General features: G+C 38.2%; 1 protein-coding gene across 3 annotated transcripts in view; it reads right to left on the reverse strand.

Annotated features, from left to right (window-relative positions):
- LOC130599146 (zinc finger SWIM domain-containing protein 6-like) overlaps window positions 1-21,785 on the reverse strand; it is a 141,369-nt gene that overhangs the window by 33,932 nt on the left and 85,652 nt on the right. For all 3 annotated transcript variants that reach the window (XM_057409388.1, XM_057409389.1, XM_057409387.1), the window contains 3 exons: window positions 15,767-16,123; window positions 7,190-7,338; window positions 6,241-6,391 (listed from right to left, as the gene is read on the reverse strand). In XM_057409388.1, the coding sequence (XP_057265371.1) occupies window positions 6,241-6,391; window positions 7,190-7,338; window positions 15,767-16,123 (657 nt within the window). The remainder of the gene's footprint in view (window positions 1-6,240; window positions 6,392-7,189; window positions 7,339-15,766; window positions 16,124-21,785) is intronic.

Below are 21,785 nucleotides of genomic sequence, written 5' to 3' on the forward strand. Positions count from 1 at the left end.
TGACTAATCTAAACTTAGAAATTTGAAGCTAATTTTCTGTAAGTGCCATGCACTGGTACTCTCCTTAGCTTTAAGACAGAACATGGAGTTAGAACCTGGGATACTCAAAGAAGTAATGAAAATATGGACAGCAGCTTGGCACCCAAATTCGAAACTTTGAGCCTTGCTGTACTGTTCTTGAAGTACCATAGAACGTGGGGCAAAGTGAATGTTCTACTGCATAGTTGATCCTAAAAATGAATTGCACAAAGTACACAGCTCCAGAAAAATGGTATTAGAGCACAAAAACTGTAATGAATGCTTAACTTTAGCGCTTCATCTTCATGGCAGCCCTGAAGGCACCCGGAAGGAATTCCTCTAGGGGCATATTGGCAAAAGACCTAGCTGATTTAGTCCTTTCCCCCCCCCCCTCACTTAAGTACTATGCAGAGATAATCTGCTTAAAACAGCTGGCATGTCCCATTCATACAAGTTTGTCTCTCTGACTGTAAAGGGAAGGAATGCCTGACACAGAAATATAGGTGGAGAATAGCTTCATTCAGTTAAGGTTAAAAGAATCTAATATTTTCTAGAGATGAATACAAATTGTTTTATCACAAAAATTCAGAGTGGTTTCCAAATAAAAAATAGCATTATTTAACACTCAATCATAAGTTTGCTCACAGCAAAATGGTAATTAAATCTCTCTTAATTAATCTATAATTATTCCTTGCCTAAACTCAACATTTAGAATTAAGATGAGGAGCAACGTGTTACTAATAAAAATGTAGACATGATATTCAGGAAATGTAGTATTTCTCTGCATGACATGACCTTTTAACATAATATTTTAGCTTTAGATTTTAACTCAGAAATGTATCACTAATCTAGAAAGTGGAAAAAATAATCAAATATGAACTCAAAGTAGACCTTCAGGCTGTTTCAACATTTAAAACCAGCTCACAACAGGGTAAAATGCTGGTGAAAAACTACCAAGTCTAAGCCACTAGAAGTATGAAGGTAAAGACATATTATTCTGCTCAGGAAAATACCTTTATAACAACAACCCATTTAGCATGCATAACAGAAAGGATTCTAAGGACGTCACTCAAGAAAGCTTTATCCCATGAATGAGGCTCTGGCAACATCATGAGAGGTTCCTACACTCGAAAACTTCAGATACCAACAAGTGGCTGAGGTAGACTAGAGAAGCTTACGCATTAAAATGTGGAGACCACTCAGCCCTAAGTACAGAATATCTTTTAAGTTCTCCTCAAAATCTTAAAATAAGAGGACTAAGAGAGACCAGAATCAGCATGATGCAAACTGAGAACATACTGACTAGTTTTATCCACTGCCTTGCAAGAGTTATTTGGACATGCCCTCCTCCCCATCGCATTTTTATTCCAAAAGAAACTAGTCTTTAACAAAATCTAGCTTTCCCCCTTAAACACTTCTTAAATATCAAAATGGAGAAAATCTACTAGAAATGTTTGTTTTGAAGCATGCAAATTATGTGAAGTTTCTTCACCAGAAAGGCAAGCAGAAGGATATAAAGATAATGAAAGTGGTAGTTCGCCAAAAAAAAAAATAATCTGATCCTGTAATCTACGTGTTGACAAGCTGTTGGGGACCATCACTCCACCAAGCAGTAGATTGTTGTCTTGGATTCTTCTTCTTGACTGCTTTCATCAGATTAAGCATCTGGGATTTAATTTAACAGTTTCAGCTTTATTAAGCTGTCACAAGAGCAGCCCCACTTTGGTAACAGTAGCTGCTCCAATTATGGCTTGGTTTAGGGTTGACAAGTATAATGATTCATTCTTGGCACATGAGAAGCAATAAAAGGTTGTTTTGCATTACAGCTTTAAAAATGTGGGCACTTTTTTCATTTAATTTGTCACTTAGCTTTTGCTAAGAGGACATTTAAATTGCAGTAAAAGGCAAATGGGGCTTTTAGTTTAAATGTAATCCCCATATTTAAATGATGTGAAATGGTGCAGTGTTTGAGTGGGAACACTATTGTTTCACAGTGGGCCCTGATGGTGACATGTGACATTTGCATTCAGGTCCTGTATCATCCATGTGGCTAAAGGGCTTCCAATTTCATCTCACAGCCAGAAGCCTGCAGAAAACACCAATTAACTTTCAGATCCCATTTGCCAACAAAACTCAGCCTCTTCCTAGTATCTGGCATCTGGCAGTGCTCAACATTTAACACCAAAGCAGAGCCTTGCAGCCATCATGATCCCTGGACTGGGGGACAAAGTCAAAATTCCCCTTTTCTTAAGGAAATATTCTCACTTTTATAAAGAACAAGAAACTTATACTTAATTTTTTCATAGATGAATATTAACAAGTGACTGCTAGAGTAGTAAGATTGCATGGTTCATTTTTTCCCTCTAGACTACAAAGAACATTAACTGACCTTTTCTTCAAATCAGAGATATTGGCTCAACAGGCATCTGCAGATATTTACTATGCATTTCCATGTTCCCCCATTTCACCAACGCAACTTAATTAAAAAGGCAAACCAAGGGACTTTAGATAATTAATCATTCTGATATACTCAAGTCTCCAACCATGGTCACCAACAGTTAAACACCTAAAGACCAGCATATGAAATGCACCTAGAGACACCATTTAAACAGCAACTACATGAAGAATTCCAGCTCTGCTCTGAACTCTGGAAATAGTGTTCATGTATTATTTTGGCAAGCTGGAAGCTTTCACCAGCAGATCACTGGTGGTGAAATTCTTCTAGTATTAAAAGTCTATGACCAAGCCTTACAGCTTTGACCTCTAAACTTGGTCTTTCCAGTAATACACCTCTGGAGTTCTGCAAGTAGCATTTAGCTCAACCAATTCTTTGATGTACAACAGGGCAATCTACTGAACATAATTATTATATTCTTCCTCACCATCTTTAAGAATAACTAGCTAGTTGTATGTAAGGCTTCTTTGTTAACCTGAGGCTTTTGAATCATAAATTGCTTACAGAATTAGGACTTTGTATTAGAAAACTGCCAGGTTCATACTCAGATGTGCTAAATTTATGGGGTTTGGGTGGGTGTGGATTTTTTTGCTTGGCTGTTTTTTTGTATGTTTTTGTTGTGGTTGGGGTCTGGGGGAATTTTGTATTTTAAATCAGCACCTTCAAACATGAAATCTGACTTGTGCTGAAGTCAACCATTCACCATAAACTTCAGCAGGAACTCTGAGCAGAGCCCAGTGTGTCCTTCCAGTACCTTTTGCCAATGCAAGGCAGGAAGCACCAGTTAAGTTCTAACGAAAGGCTCAAATGACCCAGTCAAGGAGCAAAGCTGAAGTTATTGAAGTACGCTTAAAAACCTATGCCAAGATAGAATTGACAAAGTGGCTATATGCCTAGCAGTTGGCAGACAGCATATCAGAGCAAGCAAGCCAGCCTTTATTAAGCAGTCTGTAGTTACATGGTTTTAATATTCTAAAATCATCCATAACTACAATTTTAAATTGTTGCCTACCTGTGAAATAAATCATAGATAAAACATTTTTTTTAAAGACATACATATATGCCACACCCAGATTACTCTGAGCACATAATAGCAAAAGCTAAGTATGCACAGGCCTGTCTCACTCTCCTTATTGATATTTTAGTTCTCTGACATGACAGAAGATGGCAAGACAGGAAGCCAACATTATTTTAGAACATAACAACATCATCCCCTTAAACCTAATGTCTGAGTTATCTCTGTCACTACAAGCACAGATTATATGTTGCCAGGGCCAGCCTGCCTTTCCTTCTGGAGCTTGCTATTTAACTCTGGTCTCCCTTAAAATCTCCTTCAACTTTTGTACATTTACTTTATTTTTTTCCCCTATAAGAGATGCACATTTCACCTGGAAAAAAGGAGGTGAGTGATACTCAGGGTGTACACAAGGTAGGAGTCACGCTGGAGAGATTCATCCAGTTAGCAGCAATTCTTAGGGAACTTGCTAAGTACCAGTGGAGAGAATCCTACTGGTCTGCCTGAAGAAGCAGACAGTTTAGCAACACAAACAGTAGCTGGTGGTGGAAAAAACAAGATCTACTCTTAGCCTACTGCCTCTCTGAAGAGATTGGAATGGATTTGCAATTTAAACCATGATACACAATCGACACATTTTGACTGTCAGAGGCAGCAGATTTGCCTCAGACTGCAAATACAGTAGCTGTAAGTAGCGGTGAGGCTGGAGGTTGCACTGATACTCTTTGGGAGTGGCACCTGTAATTCCAATTAAACTAAAGTAAACTAATCCATTCAATTACTTAAAATCTATTTGATGCTGCAGGCAGAGAGATTCCATCTCCTCTACCTTCGGACAGGTGCTGTCAAGAAAGTGATGTTAGTATGGAATTGATGAAACATGAAGAGGAGCTACCAAGAAAATTTAACAAAACCTTTTATGTTTATTGGCAGATTTGTGGTAAGACTGCTACAGGTAACAGATGGACAACGCACTTCTGCCTCTCCCACCACCTACCGATTCAACCCACATAAGCAATGAAGCATGAGACCCTCCAGTTTTCGGTATATATTATACAGGTACGATAAGTTTTGCTGCGTACATGCCCAGCTAAGTACATGCCCTTGCTTAGCAAAACTGTTATTCCCCAACAAATCAAGGCATCATAGAAATGATATACTAAAAGAGTTGTTACACTTGAACCCAAGTAGTTATATCTACACTGTCTCTGACAGAGCTTTACCTGTTCTGAGATAAAGACTTTTCACTACATAAGTCTATAATCTTAACTAGCCTAATAACGCACTAGCTATCTAATGCATTGTTTAGAGTGAACATCATTTATGTTAATAGGTTATACCCAGTCTTAGTCCCACTAGTCAGTACGCAAATAATCATAGTCAACTTTTACCTTCAACAGCGGAAAATTTAGGCTTTGCTTTTGACACTTCCTTTCTAAATAAGTAATGTTATTCTTAGTTGGACTGAATTTAATTTAGTTGATTTTGGACCTTTAGAATATATCAAGAGCATTATGGTCTTTGGCTCTCTTCTCTGCAGCATTTAGATAATTCCCCACAGAGGATCATCTGTAAAGTTTTGTTTGTCATTTAATGTTCCATGCCACATAAGCCAGGCATAGCAATATTGACCAGAGCACATCTCAAGACAAAATCCTTTAAGTCTAGACTTGAAATGACTTTCCAGAATGAGTGAGAGACCACAAGTAACACTCCAAGTTCTGTGAATCACAAGCCGATTTACGCTGTGTGTCTTCAGCATGTTTTGAGAAAGCCTCCAAGGCAGCATCCAAAAGCTTACTGCAGCTAAGATATACACATTAATCCCTTCACTCATACACTCAGTGTATGACGCCTTTTAGAGAAACAAATTATTTACCACTGCATTTTAAATAACTCAGGTTGCCTTTTATCACTTCTATCTCCTACACACACTCCAACTAGCTACTAGTTTGTTCCAGTACCTTATTCCTAGAAACACAATGCCTGTAGTTACTTAATATTCTTTCCACTCACCTACCCACCTTTAAAATCTCGTTGACATTTACATTCTAGTTGTTTTTAATTTCCCCTCTTTACCACAAATTTCTATAGGCTTTGAGAACTTCTGAAACAGTAGTTAAAAACTGTGAGTTTCTGGAACACTGTAGAGCAAATGTCCTCACACTGTACCAGTTTAAATATTCCTTTCCCATTTCAGCCTGTTCCTCTCTCCATTGTACAGACAGATCATGTAGCTGGTCACAACTGACCTTTCCTGCAAAGCAGAGTTAATTGTTCCAGCCCTCTTAATTGATCTCCTTTCCTACTCAGTAATGGCCTTCTACTTTCCTTTGTTGTTACCTTCTCATAGTCTTAATGAATCTTCTCTTTTTGCTTTCTATTTCTCTGTAGTTGTGAATTGATTTCTTCTTTAAACTTCTCAGTTCAGCACCAGTGGCTCATACACTTACCCTCAGTTGGGTAGCTACATTCCCACCTTTTGCTTTATTCTTTTTAGATCCTAAGGTACTTAAAACCCGTTGCAATTGTACTTGTTTCATATCATGCTTCCTCTCCTTCAATTTCAATTGTCTCACACTGTAGATCAGAAATTCAATTTCACCCAACCTTAACTGAACAAGGAGAACTGCAGAAAACTCTAACCTGCTTTACCTGGTACCACAGTAAAGTTTCTCTCCACCCCAAGTATGTAATTGTTTCTTCATTATACATACAAACAACCAAATGATTTTGAAGTCTGTGCATTTACCCAGTTCATCCCAGAGCTGCCTATACTTGTCAGTCATTGTAGTTCCTTGTTGTCTCCAAAGTGACAGACGAGGGTCAGCCATGAACTGTTCTGTTATCAACGTCAACATGCGGGCTCCATTTGAATCTCTCATCTTTAGCATCTCTCGCACCTAGGAAACAAGCCTTTTAATATAAACTTGAAAAGGCAAAAAAATCACAGTACACACAATATACTGCAGAGTAAAATATTCCATCTTTGTTAAATAGGAAATGTAATTTATACAGGACAAGGGGTAACGGGTTAAAACTTAAACAGGGGAAGTTTAGGTTGGATATAAGAAGGAAATTCTTTCCTGTTAGGGTGGTGAGGCACTGGAATAGGTTGCCCAGGGAGGTTGTGAATGCTCCATCCCTGGCAGTGTTCAAGGCCAGGTTGGACGAGGCCTTGGGTGATATAATTTAGCATAAGGTGTCCCTGCCCACGGCAGGGGGCTTGGAACTAGATGATCTTAAGGTCCTTTCCAACCCTAACGATTCTATGATTCTATGATTCTATATGCGATGTGAAGTGTTTAAGAAGAAAATATAGTCTGCCTTCCCAAATATAACAATTTTTGGTTTCAGTAGCCTATTGTGATAATCAAAAACACTTCTTCAACAAGTAATCCACAGGTGTATTATGCAAACTGCTGCAAGATTAATTCCTGCAGGCTTCTCCAACATTTTGGGAGTGGGAAGGAACAGAACAGCAGAGCTGCAGATGGTTGAAATGTTACTTCATGTCCTTACACTGCTCAAGACACATCAGATTGCAGTCCATTACTGTACAACACATTATTAAGTTGTGATCATGTTCCCAAGGCTTTGTCTTTTTTTACAACAGGACTTTGAGCAAGACTCAAACAAGTGCTGACTGGCTTGGGGAACCACGGAAGAAAAAAAGGGAAGGTTTAGAGTACTCAACACACCTTTGCAAAAAGCAAATTGAGCTGCTTCCCTGATCCATGGTATCCGCCCTGGGAGAGGAAGAGTTTAACCTGTTCTTGGACTTGTTCCTCATCCAAATGCCAGCAGTTTTCATCATCTATGCTAGCGCCCGCTGTTGGGTCAGGAGCACCTGCAAACAGAATGAGAAGAAATCATTATATTCTATATAAAGAAGAGAGGTTAATGGGTCCAGGGGAGACGACTACTGCAGAGGTTTTTCAACTTTTTTTTTATATCTTGGCTTTAATCTAAATATTCTTTAAAATAGACTTAATTTCTTCTCAATAGTCTTAAGCACTTGGAAAATACAGCATACAAAAAGATACTTAAAAAAATTATAACAAAACATTAAAATTAAGGTGAGTTTTCTTCCTCCCAGACTCAGCAGCTACACTAGAATGCTTTTACAAGAAAATCAGACTTTATATAGTATTTCTACAAGCGTGATGTTAAAACCACTTTCCCCAAAAAACCTGTGTAATTCCTGTACCTTCAGCAATCTTGCTCAGGTTTAAGTGACTGCTAGTGAGCGCTGCTATTGATGAACATGAGGAAAATCATCACCTCGGTGCCTCTGAGCTGTGATGGCTCTGCAAAGCTAAACAAAGAGTAAAAAAAATCCCCAAACAAATCCAAAGTCTTAAAGTACTAAATGCATTTCCATCATAAATAAGAGTTACAGCTGCTTAAGACTGTGGTGCTTTCAAAGGAGCATTTTTCCATAGGCAATGTCATCAGCACAGAGTCAATTCAGTACTAGCCGAGTGTGAACTGAAGTGACTAGGTTTACATCAGGCAGTGCTTTGGCCACAGGATGCTTTAACTCAAATTTTGCAGTCGAGATCAGTGATTTCCCCCTGGTGGCATCTACTAAAGGCTGACAAAACCAAACCAAGTTCCTGCACCACCTAATAATCTGTATTTTTCTGAAGAACCCTGTACTTTTACTGGCTAATTTTTTTAAAGGTATTCAAATTGAAAAGGTTGAAAAGCACTTATCTAGACTGTCAAGGAAACCACTCAGGGTAGCGCATCACCATATCAGGTATTTTAAGCATGCCCAAGATGCAAGCTAACTTGACTTTTTTATTTTGGGCTTGTCACAACTGTGTAATTTCTATCTCTATCTAGGTTTTGACAAGAGGTTAAAAACTGAATCATGTTACAGAATCTATCACTTTTAAATCCAAGTCCATGTTACTTCTGCAGGAAAAAGAAGAAATAAGAAAAAAAAACAAATACTATCAGAGAAGGAAATTTACACAGTCAGATTTGTAAAAACTTCCTCTTTCAAAGGAGCCCTGAGAGCCTGGAAAGCAAATATAGCTGCAACTATTCAGATGTTCAGGGATTAAACATTGATTCAAGCCTTCATTTCACAACTGCAGCTCTGCCATGCAGGTGAAGCTTTTAAGCGGCCACAGGGAATCCTGGAATCTTTGTTCAATGAAAATAGAACCAGAAGATGCAAAGGGTCAGAGGGATGTCTTGTCTGCTAGTTGCAGCAGCAACTTCCTCCAACTTCAGAGCCTAAAGCTGGAAATGCTGCATAGCAATATAGCGCATATATCTACACACACACATATTTAGATTAACTGAAATGAATAAGGAATTGTGTCTTTGAAGATGTGAATGAACTCTCCTGCCTTCCACAGGAATAATAACAGTGTCTCAGAAGACAGGAATCAAGCCCAAGATAGTACAACAACCATGAAATGAAAAGCATCCTCCTTCTGTCTTTAGTGTGTTAGCTTTAAGGTGCTTTCTGTCAACTATATGAAATGCATACTGCTTATTTTTCAATTGCAAACAACAAGATGAAAAGGGAAATCAAGCCACACGAGAATAAGCAGCACAGCTGTTCCACAGACACAGGTTTGCAGTATCACCTTCCAAACAGTTTAAATATTTCATTGCTTCTAAACACAGAGGAATGATCTGTGAAAAGGAAATATAAAAGCACCAGTATACAAAATACATGTACCACTCACTTCAATGGAGATCTATTTTTAAATAATCTTAGTATGGCCAGTTTTAAATTGAATTAAAAATAGCCCCAGACTCCTCAGCTAAGCTTCCCTATTGAGGGGAAAATAAATTCCTTCTGTAACTGTTTGTATTTTTATCAAAAGCTCATCAGTCAATTTGTGCTAGAAGGTTAAATTTCAAGACAGCTACCATAGATTCTTTAACAACAGTGTTCCTTTACAGGAACAAGGGCATCTGCTACCCTTGACCACCAGTGCTGCCCCCACCAAAGCCTCTTACCACACCACGATCCCAAATATACCTTCCCCAGGGACCCTGCATCACTATACTTACACCAGCATTATTTTCACGCTAGTAGGCTAAAAGACTAAAGGCATGAAGCCAAGGGTCTGAGCTCTCTGATGCTGTTCAGCACAGTACTACAGATACGTCTTTTCAAGATCACTACGTTCACTCACAGATAGTTAAACATTGATTGATCTAGCCTGTTTCCTCTCCCACTGCAACACAGATCCCTCTGGAGCAATGGACAGGATTTATACACTGCCACTTTCATTCTGAAGACAAGGGACCAGGTGAGTAGACAAGAAGCTTTCTGAACAAGCAAAAGGAGGAAGCTGCCTTTGGAGCTGCGAGAATGATGCCCTAAAACCAGCCATCAGGAAGGTTCAGGACCAATACCAGGCCGAGCTGAAGGTTCAGCCCAAGGGCAGTGGCTTTTGCTTGGGGGGGCAGCCCCAAAAGGGCACCACAAGGCATCAGCAGACAGACAGTATGGCTGCAAAAGGAACATGGGCAGCCCTGAATTAAATCTCTGCATCACAGTTTGGTACCAAGACCAAATCCTGTTCCCCACTTGTAAACTGGGAAAAAGTATCATGTGCTTCAGAGGGATGTCGTGAGGGTAAATTAGTTCTCATTTGAACTATGAAAGTGAAAAGCACTGAATAATTATACTAAATATTAAAACCTGTAATTAAACTGTGTCAGTTTATAGACATTAACACACTAATCTCCTCCTTCCAACCCCTGGCTTTAACTTCTGTCATGACTGGTCTTCAAAATAGGTTGTATGTCATGTACTTACAGCTAAATACAATAAATACAGTATATAGATACAGCTATACATAGTTATGCATGCTCTTACTAAAATTACTAAATTGCAATCTTGGCAATCAAAGCAGGAATATTGTGCACAATTCTGCAACACCTAAATAAAATTTGAAAACAGGGTAACAACCCTTTATATTTCTGGTCATAGCGGGTTACATGTAAAATATATATAATCAACTCCCAGCTTGTGAGAAGCAGTAACATTTAAAAAAAATGAACACTTTGATTATTTGTATAGCAATTTTAAGAGCAACTGCTTTCAAAATGAGCAGCCATATTCAAGAACTGGTGTTGTATATTGAGAACTTAACCTTGGAAAGTAAGTAGAAGCAAAGCAAGGAGCACTGACTGAAATAAGCTACGAGTTGCCTATATGGCAAACAATAAATTTAAGAGCAGATCAACAGTGAAATGTGGTTAAAACAACAGAAAGTAGTTTTTAAGACAAACTGCTTCCCTGATCCCTACTTTGCAAGTATCACAAGAGTTGTCTTCAAATGAAACCATACCAAATTGCTCACTCATAGCCATACTGAAACCTCTTTGAACTTAATTTTATAAAAATTTTATTAGTTTCATTATACAGGTGAACTGTAGAGCAGTTAGATTCTATTAAATATCATCTCATGGCAGCACTAGGAAGAAGATATGGAAAAAAATTGTTACAAGTAAAAAGCATGACTTAGTACTATGCAAAGATTGAATGGTCTCAGCCAGAAACCAATACTGCTGTATGCTGATTCACAACAGAATAGTAACTGATTTTATAAACTTAGTGTGCTCAGAATTATTCGGAACAATAATTATACAAGCAAAAGATCATAAAATTAATGACTCAAAAACATTATTACGCCTTTGATTCCCCAAATGATTCAAAGTTTAGACATAAATCACTTCATCTTATACTTAATTTGAGAACTCTTTGGTGGAATATAACTCCTGTTCAGCAGCACACAGCAAACAGCAACTGAGAAGCTGAGAAGCAGCCAATGCTATCAATGGAAAATAGACAGGACAAGTAATGCTAAATTGCTGAGGAAAGTTAATAAAACCACAGCAAATCTTTAATTAAAGAAAAACTCTTTCCCTTCCACCTGCACATACAGAAAAATACATCAATTTATTTGCTCTGATGACAGTATCTAACTCCTACTCCTAAAATCCAGGTTTCACAAACACAAAGCAGAAAGTTTCAAAGTCTTTTCTAGTAGATCCGCAACATGCTGTATTCTGTTGTTCAGCCCCATTCCACCCTACAACTTTCCACCAAGATCCCCATAATTTCAGTTAAAAACACTAAGTTCATTTTAACAAATATTTACCTGTACCTCAAAATTGCCCTTTGGAACTTAAAACATAGAGCAACCATGCTAGATATTCTGAAATATTATTTTAAAGCAATTTTTTGATAGCTATTTCCTTCCTGAATGCCTTTACTATCACATTCCTAATATACATTACAGATCAGTGTTTCCAGAGAATGTACCTAGATCTGCCTGGACACATACAGAAGCAACTACTCAGGTACCTCTGCTTCCAAGAAGACGAATGTACTTTAACTGCTTTCTCCCAGGTCTTCCCTCTTAAATTTATCTTCATGTGGTTTCATACCAGTGACTCGTATGGCGAGTCAGAGAATCGAAGAATAGAAGAAAGTCTGGAGAAATCCACATAGTTCTTGTAAGAGCAGAGACTGCAACAGCAGCACTAAACATGCAGGAAAGGAACAGTACAGCTTAAAACATAAAAATGAAATTGGTTTGCTAGGCTGTCCTTGCACCAATAAAAGGCAGACCATTTTACCCTATGCACATAATAACAAATCAATGTTAACATGAGATTAATATGCAAACAGACCTTCTCCCAATTCACATCTTGCAGTTTCTTTCCTATTTCCACTCAAATTCTCTGGAACATGCTCTTGATCTTCCAACCATTTACTTAAGTAAAAGTATCTAAGAAAAGAGAAATCCAAGATGACAAACCTGGCTGTTAGTCCATCATTCTGACTGCTCTCTTCCTGGCTTAACCCACCTCACAGCTCCTTCTGCTACAACTGCATTAAAACTAAGAGGGGAAAAAAACACCTCAGCAAAGTGGGGTCTTAGTCCTCCTCCAGCTTCCTGAATCAGCATCCCCAAAATGAAAACCAATGTGAAGCCAAAAGTTACACAGTGCAGACATCAGGGTGTAAGTATGAACATCTACAACTGTCATCAGTATAGAAGGTTAGATCCCACAGATCTCCAATTTTGAAATCAACAGCAAGATGTTGCTGCCGAAGCGTAACGTGAGATAATCAGAACACAACAAACCTTCTGAAATGCCAGAGGTGCTTTCATGCTTTAATGATATTTGAAGCCCTCTCGTAATCACCACCAACAGAAAATTAGCATGGCAAATACAGGATCCCAAATAAATCACTCATCTCTCCTGAAGTTATTGAATAGACAACACATTCTTGTGCTTCTAACAGCATTCCCTTATTTTTTCCTGCAGTAAGGCTTGGTCATGGAGCAAGAAATGATACAGCATTATTTGCATTCACAGAGAAACTCAAAGGAATTTGTTGTTTCAAAACTGATGTCATCGGTGTAAGTCACTTCACTACTTACCAAAGCCAACCATCGACTGCTGCATAAGGCAGAATTCTGAGCAAATGAACAATCATGCAATGCACCTTTTCTGAAAGGAAAGTGCTGCAGAGTTGTTCCATCTCCCTAGCCAGCTCATAAACAAGTCAACAAAACTGCTGCGCTCAGAACTCTTCCAAGTCCCAGATCAATGTTATGTACAAATAAATAGCATTCAAGACTTGATTTCTTTTGCCTATTGCTGAAAATATATGATAAATAGACCTAGTACAGCTACCGTGAGAGTAAAGAAAAGTAAGGTAAAAAGCTGTATATAAACACCTGAAATCAGAACACCTTTATGTAACAGTGAAAAGAATTTCCAACTCCAGATTCAGCACTTGCCTTTAATCAAAGCTGCTTCTGGTGTTTATGCGCCAGGTTTCCTCTTGCTTTTATAAGCAAGGTTGTGTAAGTTCTTCCTCTTACCTGTACCTTCAAGCAGTGCTTGAAACAATTCCTCTACAAACACTGTTCAGTAAGGTTAAACTGTTCAAAGCAAGACAGGTCTACAAGATACTTTTGTACTACAAGCTGAGCATCTGCAGCACAGCAGACGTGACAGAGTGAATAGTGACCTTACGTTCACCAGCTTATGCTATTAGAACCAGAAATACATTTCTTTTATTTTTTTTTTTTGAGAGTTCTTTTGGTTAATTTCATTATTTCTAATTTACGGAATTTGATTGAAGGTCAAATACAGTATGAATCCCAGACAATTGCTTACTTGCTACATAATCAAAGGAACTTACTTCTTCCTTAAAAGGCTCTTGTAATTTCTTAACACTGTAAACCTATTAAGAAAAAAAAATCAGGCCATGGTTTTATGGGAGTCTGATAGGTAAAGCAGGAGACTACAGATCCTGTTTTATAATCCAGCTTTCTTTTGTAATAGCAGTTTATTTTCTTATGCTGCCTGAATCTTGTGCTTAATTTTGGGGTATTTACTAAGAAATACCAACAGTCAATGACGACATACTGTAGTCTCATTAACTAGGAAAACAACAACATGTGCGAAAAACATTTTAGTTTTGTGGACAATTTTAACCTACCCTACTTATGTTCACTGTGAAATTTCATAACTGATCATCAACTTTTTTTGTTTCCTATTCCTTTTGCTATTTAGACTGTGATATAAACATCAAATACCTCTCTAAAAAAATACTTTAAATACTAATGAGTAATGAGATATTTTGACAATAAGAAAATAGCTGTCAAAGACTAACATGCCTATGATTGGAATAATTACACACTTAACGCTGATCAAATTTAAGCCCTCTGCAACAGCTTGTCATTTCTCTTACATTAGCCATAGTATAGCTAATACAGCCATATATAGCTATCATCTGTCCTTCCTTTCCCACCCTGCCTTCTTTTTTTCTAATCACCCTTGACTGTTTGAGTCTTCTGTGCCACTCATACTCAACATAATTATTCCTTCCCCTTAGGTTCCTTGGCTATTACCAACTCATGGGATACACACCTTCAGCTTACAACATCTGAATATCTTCCTCTATTGCTTAATATCCTGCATCTGCTTTAGTTTCCCTTTCCTTCCACCACCATCAGGCACCTCTGCCAATCACCTTCTCATTATGTTCTGTAACAACCAGATCAGTCGCCTTGCCTCTGGCCATGTCCCCATAGCCCCCAAAGCCAAGAGGGAACTGCTCCCAAGATTGACCTTATTGCAGCACCACCTGCCTGGACCTGCCAGAGTCACTGGACCCTGAAGAGAGGAGCTAGGCTATATATGAGACCTGTTACTGGAAGGATCCCCTTCTTTTGCTCTGCCTACACTGTATCTAACTCACATGCGGTTTTCTTTCTCCAGTATTAAGCAGCTTGGTTGTGTTTGCACGGCAAATTCTTTGGAAGAGTGGTCATCCCTCTTCAGTATCTAACACACAAGAACTGTCCCTATCAGTGAACAAACCAAAAAGGTATTTTTAGGTTTGTTTTTCACGTGTCTCAGCTGCCTTTATGCTAACAGCTCTGCTCACCTGAACAGGTATTTCTACCAGGTGACCTTATAGGAACACAGGACTCTAATAAGCTAGCTGGGTCACCTCAAACTCAATTACCTGCTTTCAATTCAGCAGGATCCATAGAAAAGCCACCTCAAAAGCTTCAAGTCACACCCAGCACCCTTTAAGAAATATAAGATGTTCAGTACAAGAAACTGAGAGCCATTAAAACCATGTGCAGCAGAAAGAGCAGGAAAGATCAAGACCTTTCCTGATGCTATAGGCTGCTGCAGCGCTAAGAGGACAATGGCACTGAAATAAAGGTTTTATGTTTCTCCTGATCTCATATAGAAACCAAATCCCAAAGGATAATAAAAGTATATTTGATGAATGAAGAAACCAGCAACACCTACTTGCTTTTATGCTTTACAATTAAAATAGAATTACACAACCAAAATGTCAAAAGATTAGTTCAAGAAGAACAAAATAACAGAGAGATACCATTGATTAAGTTGGTAGGATAGTTCCTTTAAGCAATGTGGCTATACAAAGAATACCACTACTCAGTTTTTCATGGCTGGAAAATACAAGCGTGAAGCAGATCAGGACACATATTAACACTGCTGGAGACATCAAACTCATTGCTTAGGAATTTTTCTCTCTTTTCCAAAAAGTACTGCTTTCAAAACATTTTAAAGCAAAGGGTCAATAACAGAATCCTCCTTAATACACACCACAGAATCACAGAATAATTCAGTTTGGAAAGGACCACAGCAGGTCACACTCCTGAATGCCACAAAAAAGCTCAAAACCAAAGAGAAAATGACGCAAAAGAAATAAGTAGTATCAAACTCACCATGGACTTGATTGATTTCTGAATTCTGAGAAAGAATTTCATCTGCTAGTTTTTGAGCAGTTGGCAAAACTTCTGTGTGGTGCACTGTGATCAAATACTGTACAAATTTTTGTAGTTGGTCTCTGTTCATTTGAAAGAGTGTCTCTGAAATGGGAAGATGCAGTTTGACCTGATCTGGCTTGCGGATCCGGTATAAAGACAGTGCCACAACATGAGCACAGTAAAATATGTCCTTGTTTCCACAGCTACAGGTCACTGAGGTAATCTTGCAACGATCAAAGCTGATAGCTACATTGCAAACAGTTTCTGGCTCCGATTGCATTGCAGGCTCTGTCACTGTGCCACTCAAGTGGAAACCTATGTGAGGAAAACAACAGAAAATGTAATTATGTAAGTGAAATACTAGATCTCATTATCAAGAACCTTTCACTTATAAAGTAAAGGCCATCATGTATTTTTGAGAAATTATATATCTTAAAGAACTTGCTTTAATTATAAACATTATTAACCTTTTCTTTTGTATGCACCTCTTTCATCTTAAATAAAACCAAAAGGGGAATCAAAAGCTAGTTAACAAGCCCTCTTTGCCATTCCATCCCAACATTGATAAAAGTTCGATAGAAAAATATTTATTCGGTAAATTATAGCTGCAAATGCTCCATGTGATTCAAGACCAATGTGAAACTCCCAGTACCTCAGCAAGTTGGCAGCGGATTTCCAAAGCCCCCACCAGGCAACCTGCAACACCTACCAGCAGTTTTAACCATTCTCTCAGTAAGAGGGAGGCAGTGCACTCTAGTGGCATGAACCCAGGGGCTTAGTCTCAACTCAACCATGACTCAAGACACAACTCAAGAGTAACCTCTTTGCTTTCACCTCTTTCAACGAGTTCATGTTAAAGCTCACCTTCACCCAAGCAATCCAGTAGGACAGCTATGTTTGTGTTGCAGCTGCCAGTTGCCAACACACAGGGCATCAGATTTATAATACTGAATGATACACGCACACACTGTTTCAGAAGTCTGTATTACAGTCCTGTTTTCCATTCAGCATAATAAAGCACAAGGCAGAAGCTCTAGGTTTTCTTGCATTGTAAGAAGGTATGGTATATCATAAGAAAAATGTTTGTTTCAGCAAGATGCCACTAGCTGACACAGCATCCTACCAAACCAGGCTCTCAGACCCTGAAGATCAGACCTAAACTCATACTCATTTGCACAACATGAAGGCCCAGGTTTGGTTCTCAGCTCTTCATCACTGAATGGCAGAATTTGAGGGGTTCTTTTGAATTTTATGTAAGCATAACATTGATTTTGGCTCAAGCATTAAGTCAGAGGCATATACACAAGGCAATACAAATAAATTTCGTATGCAATATCACTGTTAAACAAACACTGCATATAAAATCAGAGACTGACACTACAAGTAAGGTGTTACATTAACTATTTATAATGGAAATAATACAAAACCACAGCTCCTCAAAGTAGAAAACTGATTTAGTATTCCTGAAATACCAGAAAAGTGTACAGTAGGAAGCAGTATCACACAAAAATTAAGGGGGAGGGGGAGACCCAACGCACCCCTCCAAAAGAACCTCACCTCCAAACCCTAAGTCTAGTCCAAAATCTTGTCTCCAGTCATTTTAAAAAAGCAGGAAAAAAAGATGAAAATCTCATTTTTTCCCATCTGTTCACACTACATTTCAGAGCACATTGTCCAGTCAGCATCAGTGTTTGGATTACATTCAGCTGCAGTACTCTAATACCCTACTTTGAAGAAGGTCATATGCACACACTAACCTCAACTTTGCAAGACCATGTTTACCAAACAAAGGAGGTAAGAGTCAAGGCTGAAGAGGGAGTAGGCTGCAAAGTGCACAGGGAGGACAAGGGGTGGAGGAAGAAGCCTGAGCATACACTATTCTTGCTCTTGCTTCCACTTAACACTTTCACAGATGAGAGCAGAATTGCCCCACACATCATGAGCTTCTCCCTCTGCCTTTCCCTTTGGTTTTAAGTAGTCACTGCATGCTCCTGTAAGTGCCTTCTATCAAAACAAGTCTTTGTTAGAACATAGCCAACTCTATTTATGTCAGGTAAATTCCCAGTAAGTGAAAACTGCATTGGTGTTCCCAGAGAAACTGCACAGGAGATTTTTCTTTTTAATACCCCTTTCCTATGAAGCACATGTAAAACTGTTTCACCTATGAGATGAGGAAAAGCCTAACACAAACACTGAAAGAGCCTGATACCACTCCTTCCAACTGTAAGTACCTGAACTCCTATTAATTCCACCAGAAAAAGTCCCAGTAAAAATTACCTACTAAAATGACTAAGAAACCCCCAAAAACGCCACCAAGAAAACCCCACAGCCCGCTACTCAATAAATACCTTCACTTTTAATTTGCCAGCATATAACTCAAGCATTCAAAAAAGATCTAATCTTCCTGGGAAGACAAATATCTCCAGAAATATTTAGTGTTTACAGTAAGCCTGCCTTTGAGTCCTGACATTGTTCAAACACAAACACAGCTCGCTGCTCCCCATCCTTCTCCACTGAGATGACTCGAGAATCCATGTTACAAGCAGCAACATTTATAAATACAGATCCTGGTCTAAACAATGACAGCACGAATACAGACAAGTTACCTCACCTATCCTTCTTAAAGTACAGAGATTTTAAACAAAAACTATCAGCTGCCCTTGCAGGCTAACATGTGGAAGCACTGTATTAACTATACTGCAATGATGTATTATACCTGGTAATTATGAAACACTATTTTCCTTTTCTTTTCTGTTTGTGCTTTTAAATAAACAAATTGCTGCTAGTACACATGACCTCTAAGAAGATTTTACCACACCACAGAAAACAATCCAGGAAGTTTCAATTCAGAAGGCCTGGTAGGGTTCCTATAATTTAACCTATTGGATGTCAAATGACACCTTCTCCGTGGCCACTAACACTGCAGAGTACTCCACAGGGATGGCTATCGCCCTCTTGCAGACATAGCCTTAATCTTTTTTAACCTAACCACCTAATGTTCTCCATATAAAAGAACAAAAGCAGTAGCAGGAAAAAACACTGACGCACTGTGACTTGTTAGAAAGCTTTCACCAGTGGTTAATTTATATCCTGCTGAGAAGGGTGATGTTATATGCTCCTGGAAGAAGGCAAAAGGAATCACCTGCCCAGAGTCTCAAAGGGTCTCAAAGATGATGACATTTCACTAAGGGATCCAAAGGAGCAGAAAGTCTCCAGCTAAAACCTTCATGACCTCACTCCAAATAGATCCTTCCCTTCAAAGGCAAAATTCCTCTTTTACTCAATTATAAACCTTTGCTGGAAATATTTATCCACTTCAAAAGACCCCAAGAACACTCATGCTTCACTTTCCAACAAAAAGCTCATTCAACATTATCTAAAGACAACAAAAGAGTTGCAGTCAGAAAAGCGTGTGTTCACTACGGAAGCTATTTATAGAGCAGGCATGCTTCACCTTCTCCCTTCAGCTGCTGCAGATCGAAATGTTTTACTGTTTTCAAACCAGCACGTGACCAGTAATTCAAGCTCTGCTGACATTTCCAATGCACACGTGCAGGCTTTGTGTTCTGCAAAAATGTCTTTGGAAAAGCGGCTGCAGCATTAAGACAATGTACCAGATGAAGCTCTTTCACAAAGTGATTGTGCTTCTGTTCGACACCTCAAACAAAACACACCACAAAGATTGTTTAATAGCCACGAGAAAAGTACAAGTGTTTTCAGCTACTATACTCTTGGAAGGGAGCTGGGCCAAACTGCCATCAGGAGGAAAGCATTAAGAAGTCAGTGAATTTTACAAAACTATTTTTCCCAAAATCTGTTTAAGAGCATCCAATCCATTAACTAAAAACATTCTGGGACTGTAAAGCTGCCCAATAAATGAAAATTCACATTACTACAATGTAGTATTTGACAGCACAGGTATATATGCTTGTTACAGAAGAAAAATAAAAAACTTCAGAATAAAGCAAAGACTTCAAGCTAAGGCACTAAAAAGGAGAAATAACAGTGGCATGCAAAGAAGCAACAGCACGTCAGCTTTTAGTTATTCAAGTCAAAAACAAATTTTAAAAGAGCAAATCCCACTAATCCAATGGGATAAGCATTGCCAGTGAAATCTCACACACTTTTCATTTCTACTGTCAGCCAGTACTAAAAGGCATCTTCCGTGGACCCAAGCACAAAGACACGTTTTAAGAAGATACAGAGCAAAATGAACAAAAACTATCAGAACAAGCCATGTAAAATGTTGGGGGGTATGGGAGATGGGGCTCTGTGTGGATATTATGCCAAGATCATAGAATATTGTGGTTCAAGGAAATAAGGGTACAACTTTTAAATTAACCATAAATAGTAATTAAATCTAAAATTTTAGACTGATGGTTTCTTTTATTTCATTAATTTAGAATTCAAAATTCTAAAATATTTCTGCAGATACAGGAAAAAAAAATTTAAAAAAGGGTCTCTTCAAAGGGAACCACATTAATTTGTGATTCATTCAACAGCACAGCAAGCTAGTATGGAGTGAACTTTGTCTGAAAAGAGTAATAATAAGAAACCAAACCAAACCAACTCCCTCCCCCCCCCCAAAAAAAACTCTCAAACTTTTTAGCTGCCTATTCAAAAATACCAGTAACATGACATCAAAATAAACACATCCCCAGCTTAAATAGCAAGCTATCCTTATGAACATACTATAATCTGATAAAATGTATCTAAAAATGCAAACCTGCACTGCACACATTTAAAATGTATCTGTGCTGTCAAGAATTCCAGAAGTTAAAAAAAATAAAATAAAAAAAAAAAATAAATTCTAAGTTCACACTTGAAATTGAAAGCTTTGATTGAAATGCAACCATACATCAGCACTGGGTATTGTTTATACTTTACAGCAAATATAAAAATGTCAGAACTGGATTACAGAAATACCCTAAAGCTTGAAACTCAGTGCTTTTTGATAGCTTTCTGCCATGTATCTTTTGAGAACACCATGCATGCCTCATCCACTATGCACAAATTATACTAAAATTAGGAAATACCCCAAAAAACTATTTGGAAAACGGCTGTGTTCCTTCTTACTGATTCACTGACCCTTTTTTCAAGTAGTCTGCAAGAACTATTTATACATTATAAATATATCTCTATATATATATGTATGTACACACACACACACACAGAGTCATACACCCCTAGTCAGGAAAATGCATGAGCTGTTTGATATTTACAAAAAGAGACCAGCAGATGAAGTTACTTATAGAGAAAGAAATGGAAGAGCTTGTTGTGGAAGCCGGGGAGTCTTCAGCATGCAAGACCTATGTAGATAACCTTCCACTACATAACTGCATGCTGGTAATGAGAATCATAACCTCTATCTTTAACAGTCATTTAAATTAACTCACAGGCCTATCAGGCTAATTCAGATTACTATACTACTTGGCAAACACCTAATCACTGCGTACAGTGAGAAACACCTCTGCTTCATCCTGCCTACCAAACAGGAACAAGAAATGCTTACGGAAACTAGTTTTCAACTATGCCCATTAGCTATTTTTTCATAACTTAGATCAGTGGTTGCATTTTTTCCCAAGACAAGCAAAAGTCTAAACCATGTTTACCACATTCAAATTTTGCCTTCTAAGAAGTGGTTTTCCTTTAAGACAGCAAAGTAGTATCCTACATTAATTTCTGTCTGAACTTTGGAACACTCTAAAAACGTATCAACAATACACTTTGAAATTACTATGAAGTCAAAACTTTGCATGCCACCACTGAGCTTGAAGTTAATGTTAACAGCCTATTTATAAACTAGAGAAAACACCGATTTAAAATGGAAAATATTTACCTATAGCACCTTAAACATGCTGGCACAAAGGTAACGAGGAGTGGGAAAAAAAATGAATTAGCAAGAGTAGCCTGTAAGATGTTTACTGTATGCAATGAATGCACAGGTTATAGAAGAGCTTGTTTTGAGAGCAGTACA

This window comes from Pezoporus wallicus, unplaced genomic scaffold, assembly GCF_028554395.1.
Source record: "Pezoporus wallicus isolate ANWC-B61680 ecotype Strahan unplaced genomic scaffold, APGP_CSIRO_Pwel_v1 contig_4, whole genome shotgun sequence".
NCBI classification, from domain to species: Eukaryota; Metazoa; Chordata; class Aves; order Psittaciformes; family Psittacidae; genus Pezoporus; species Pezoporus wallicus.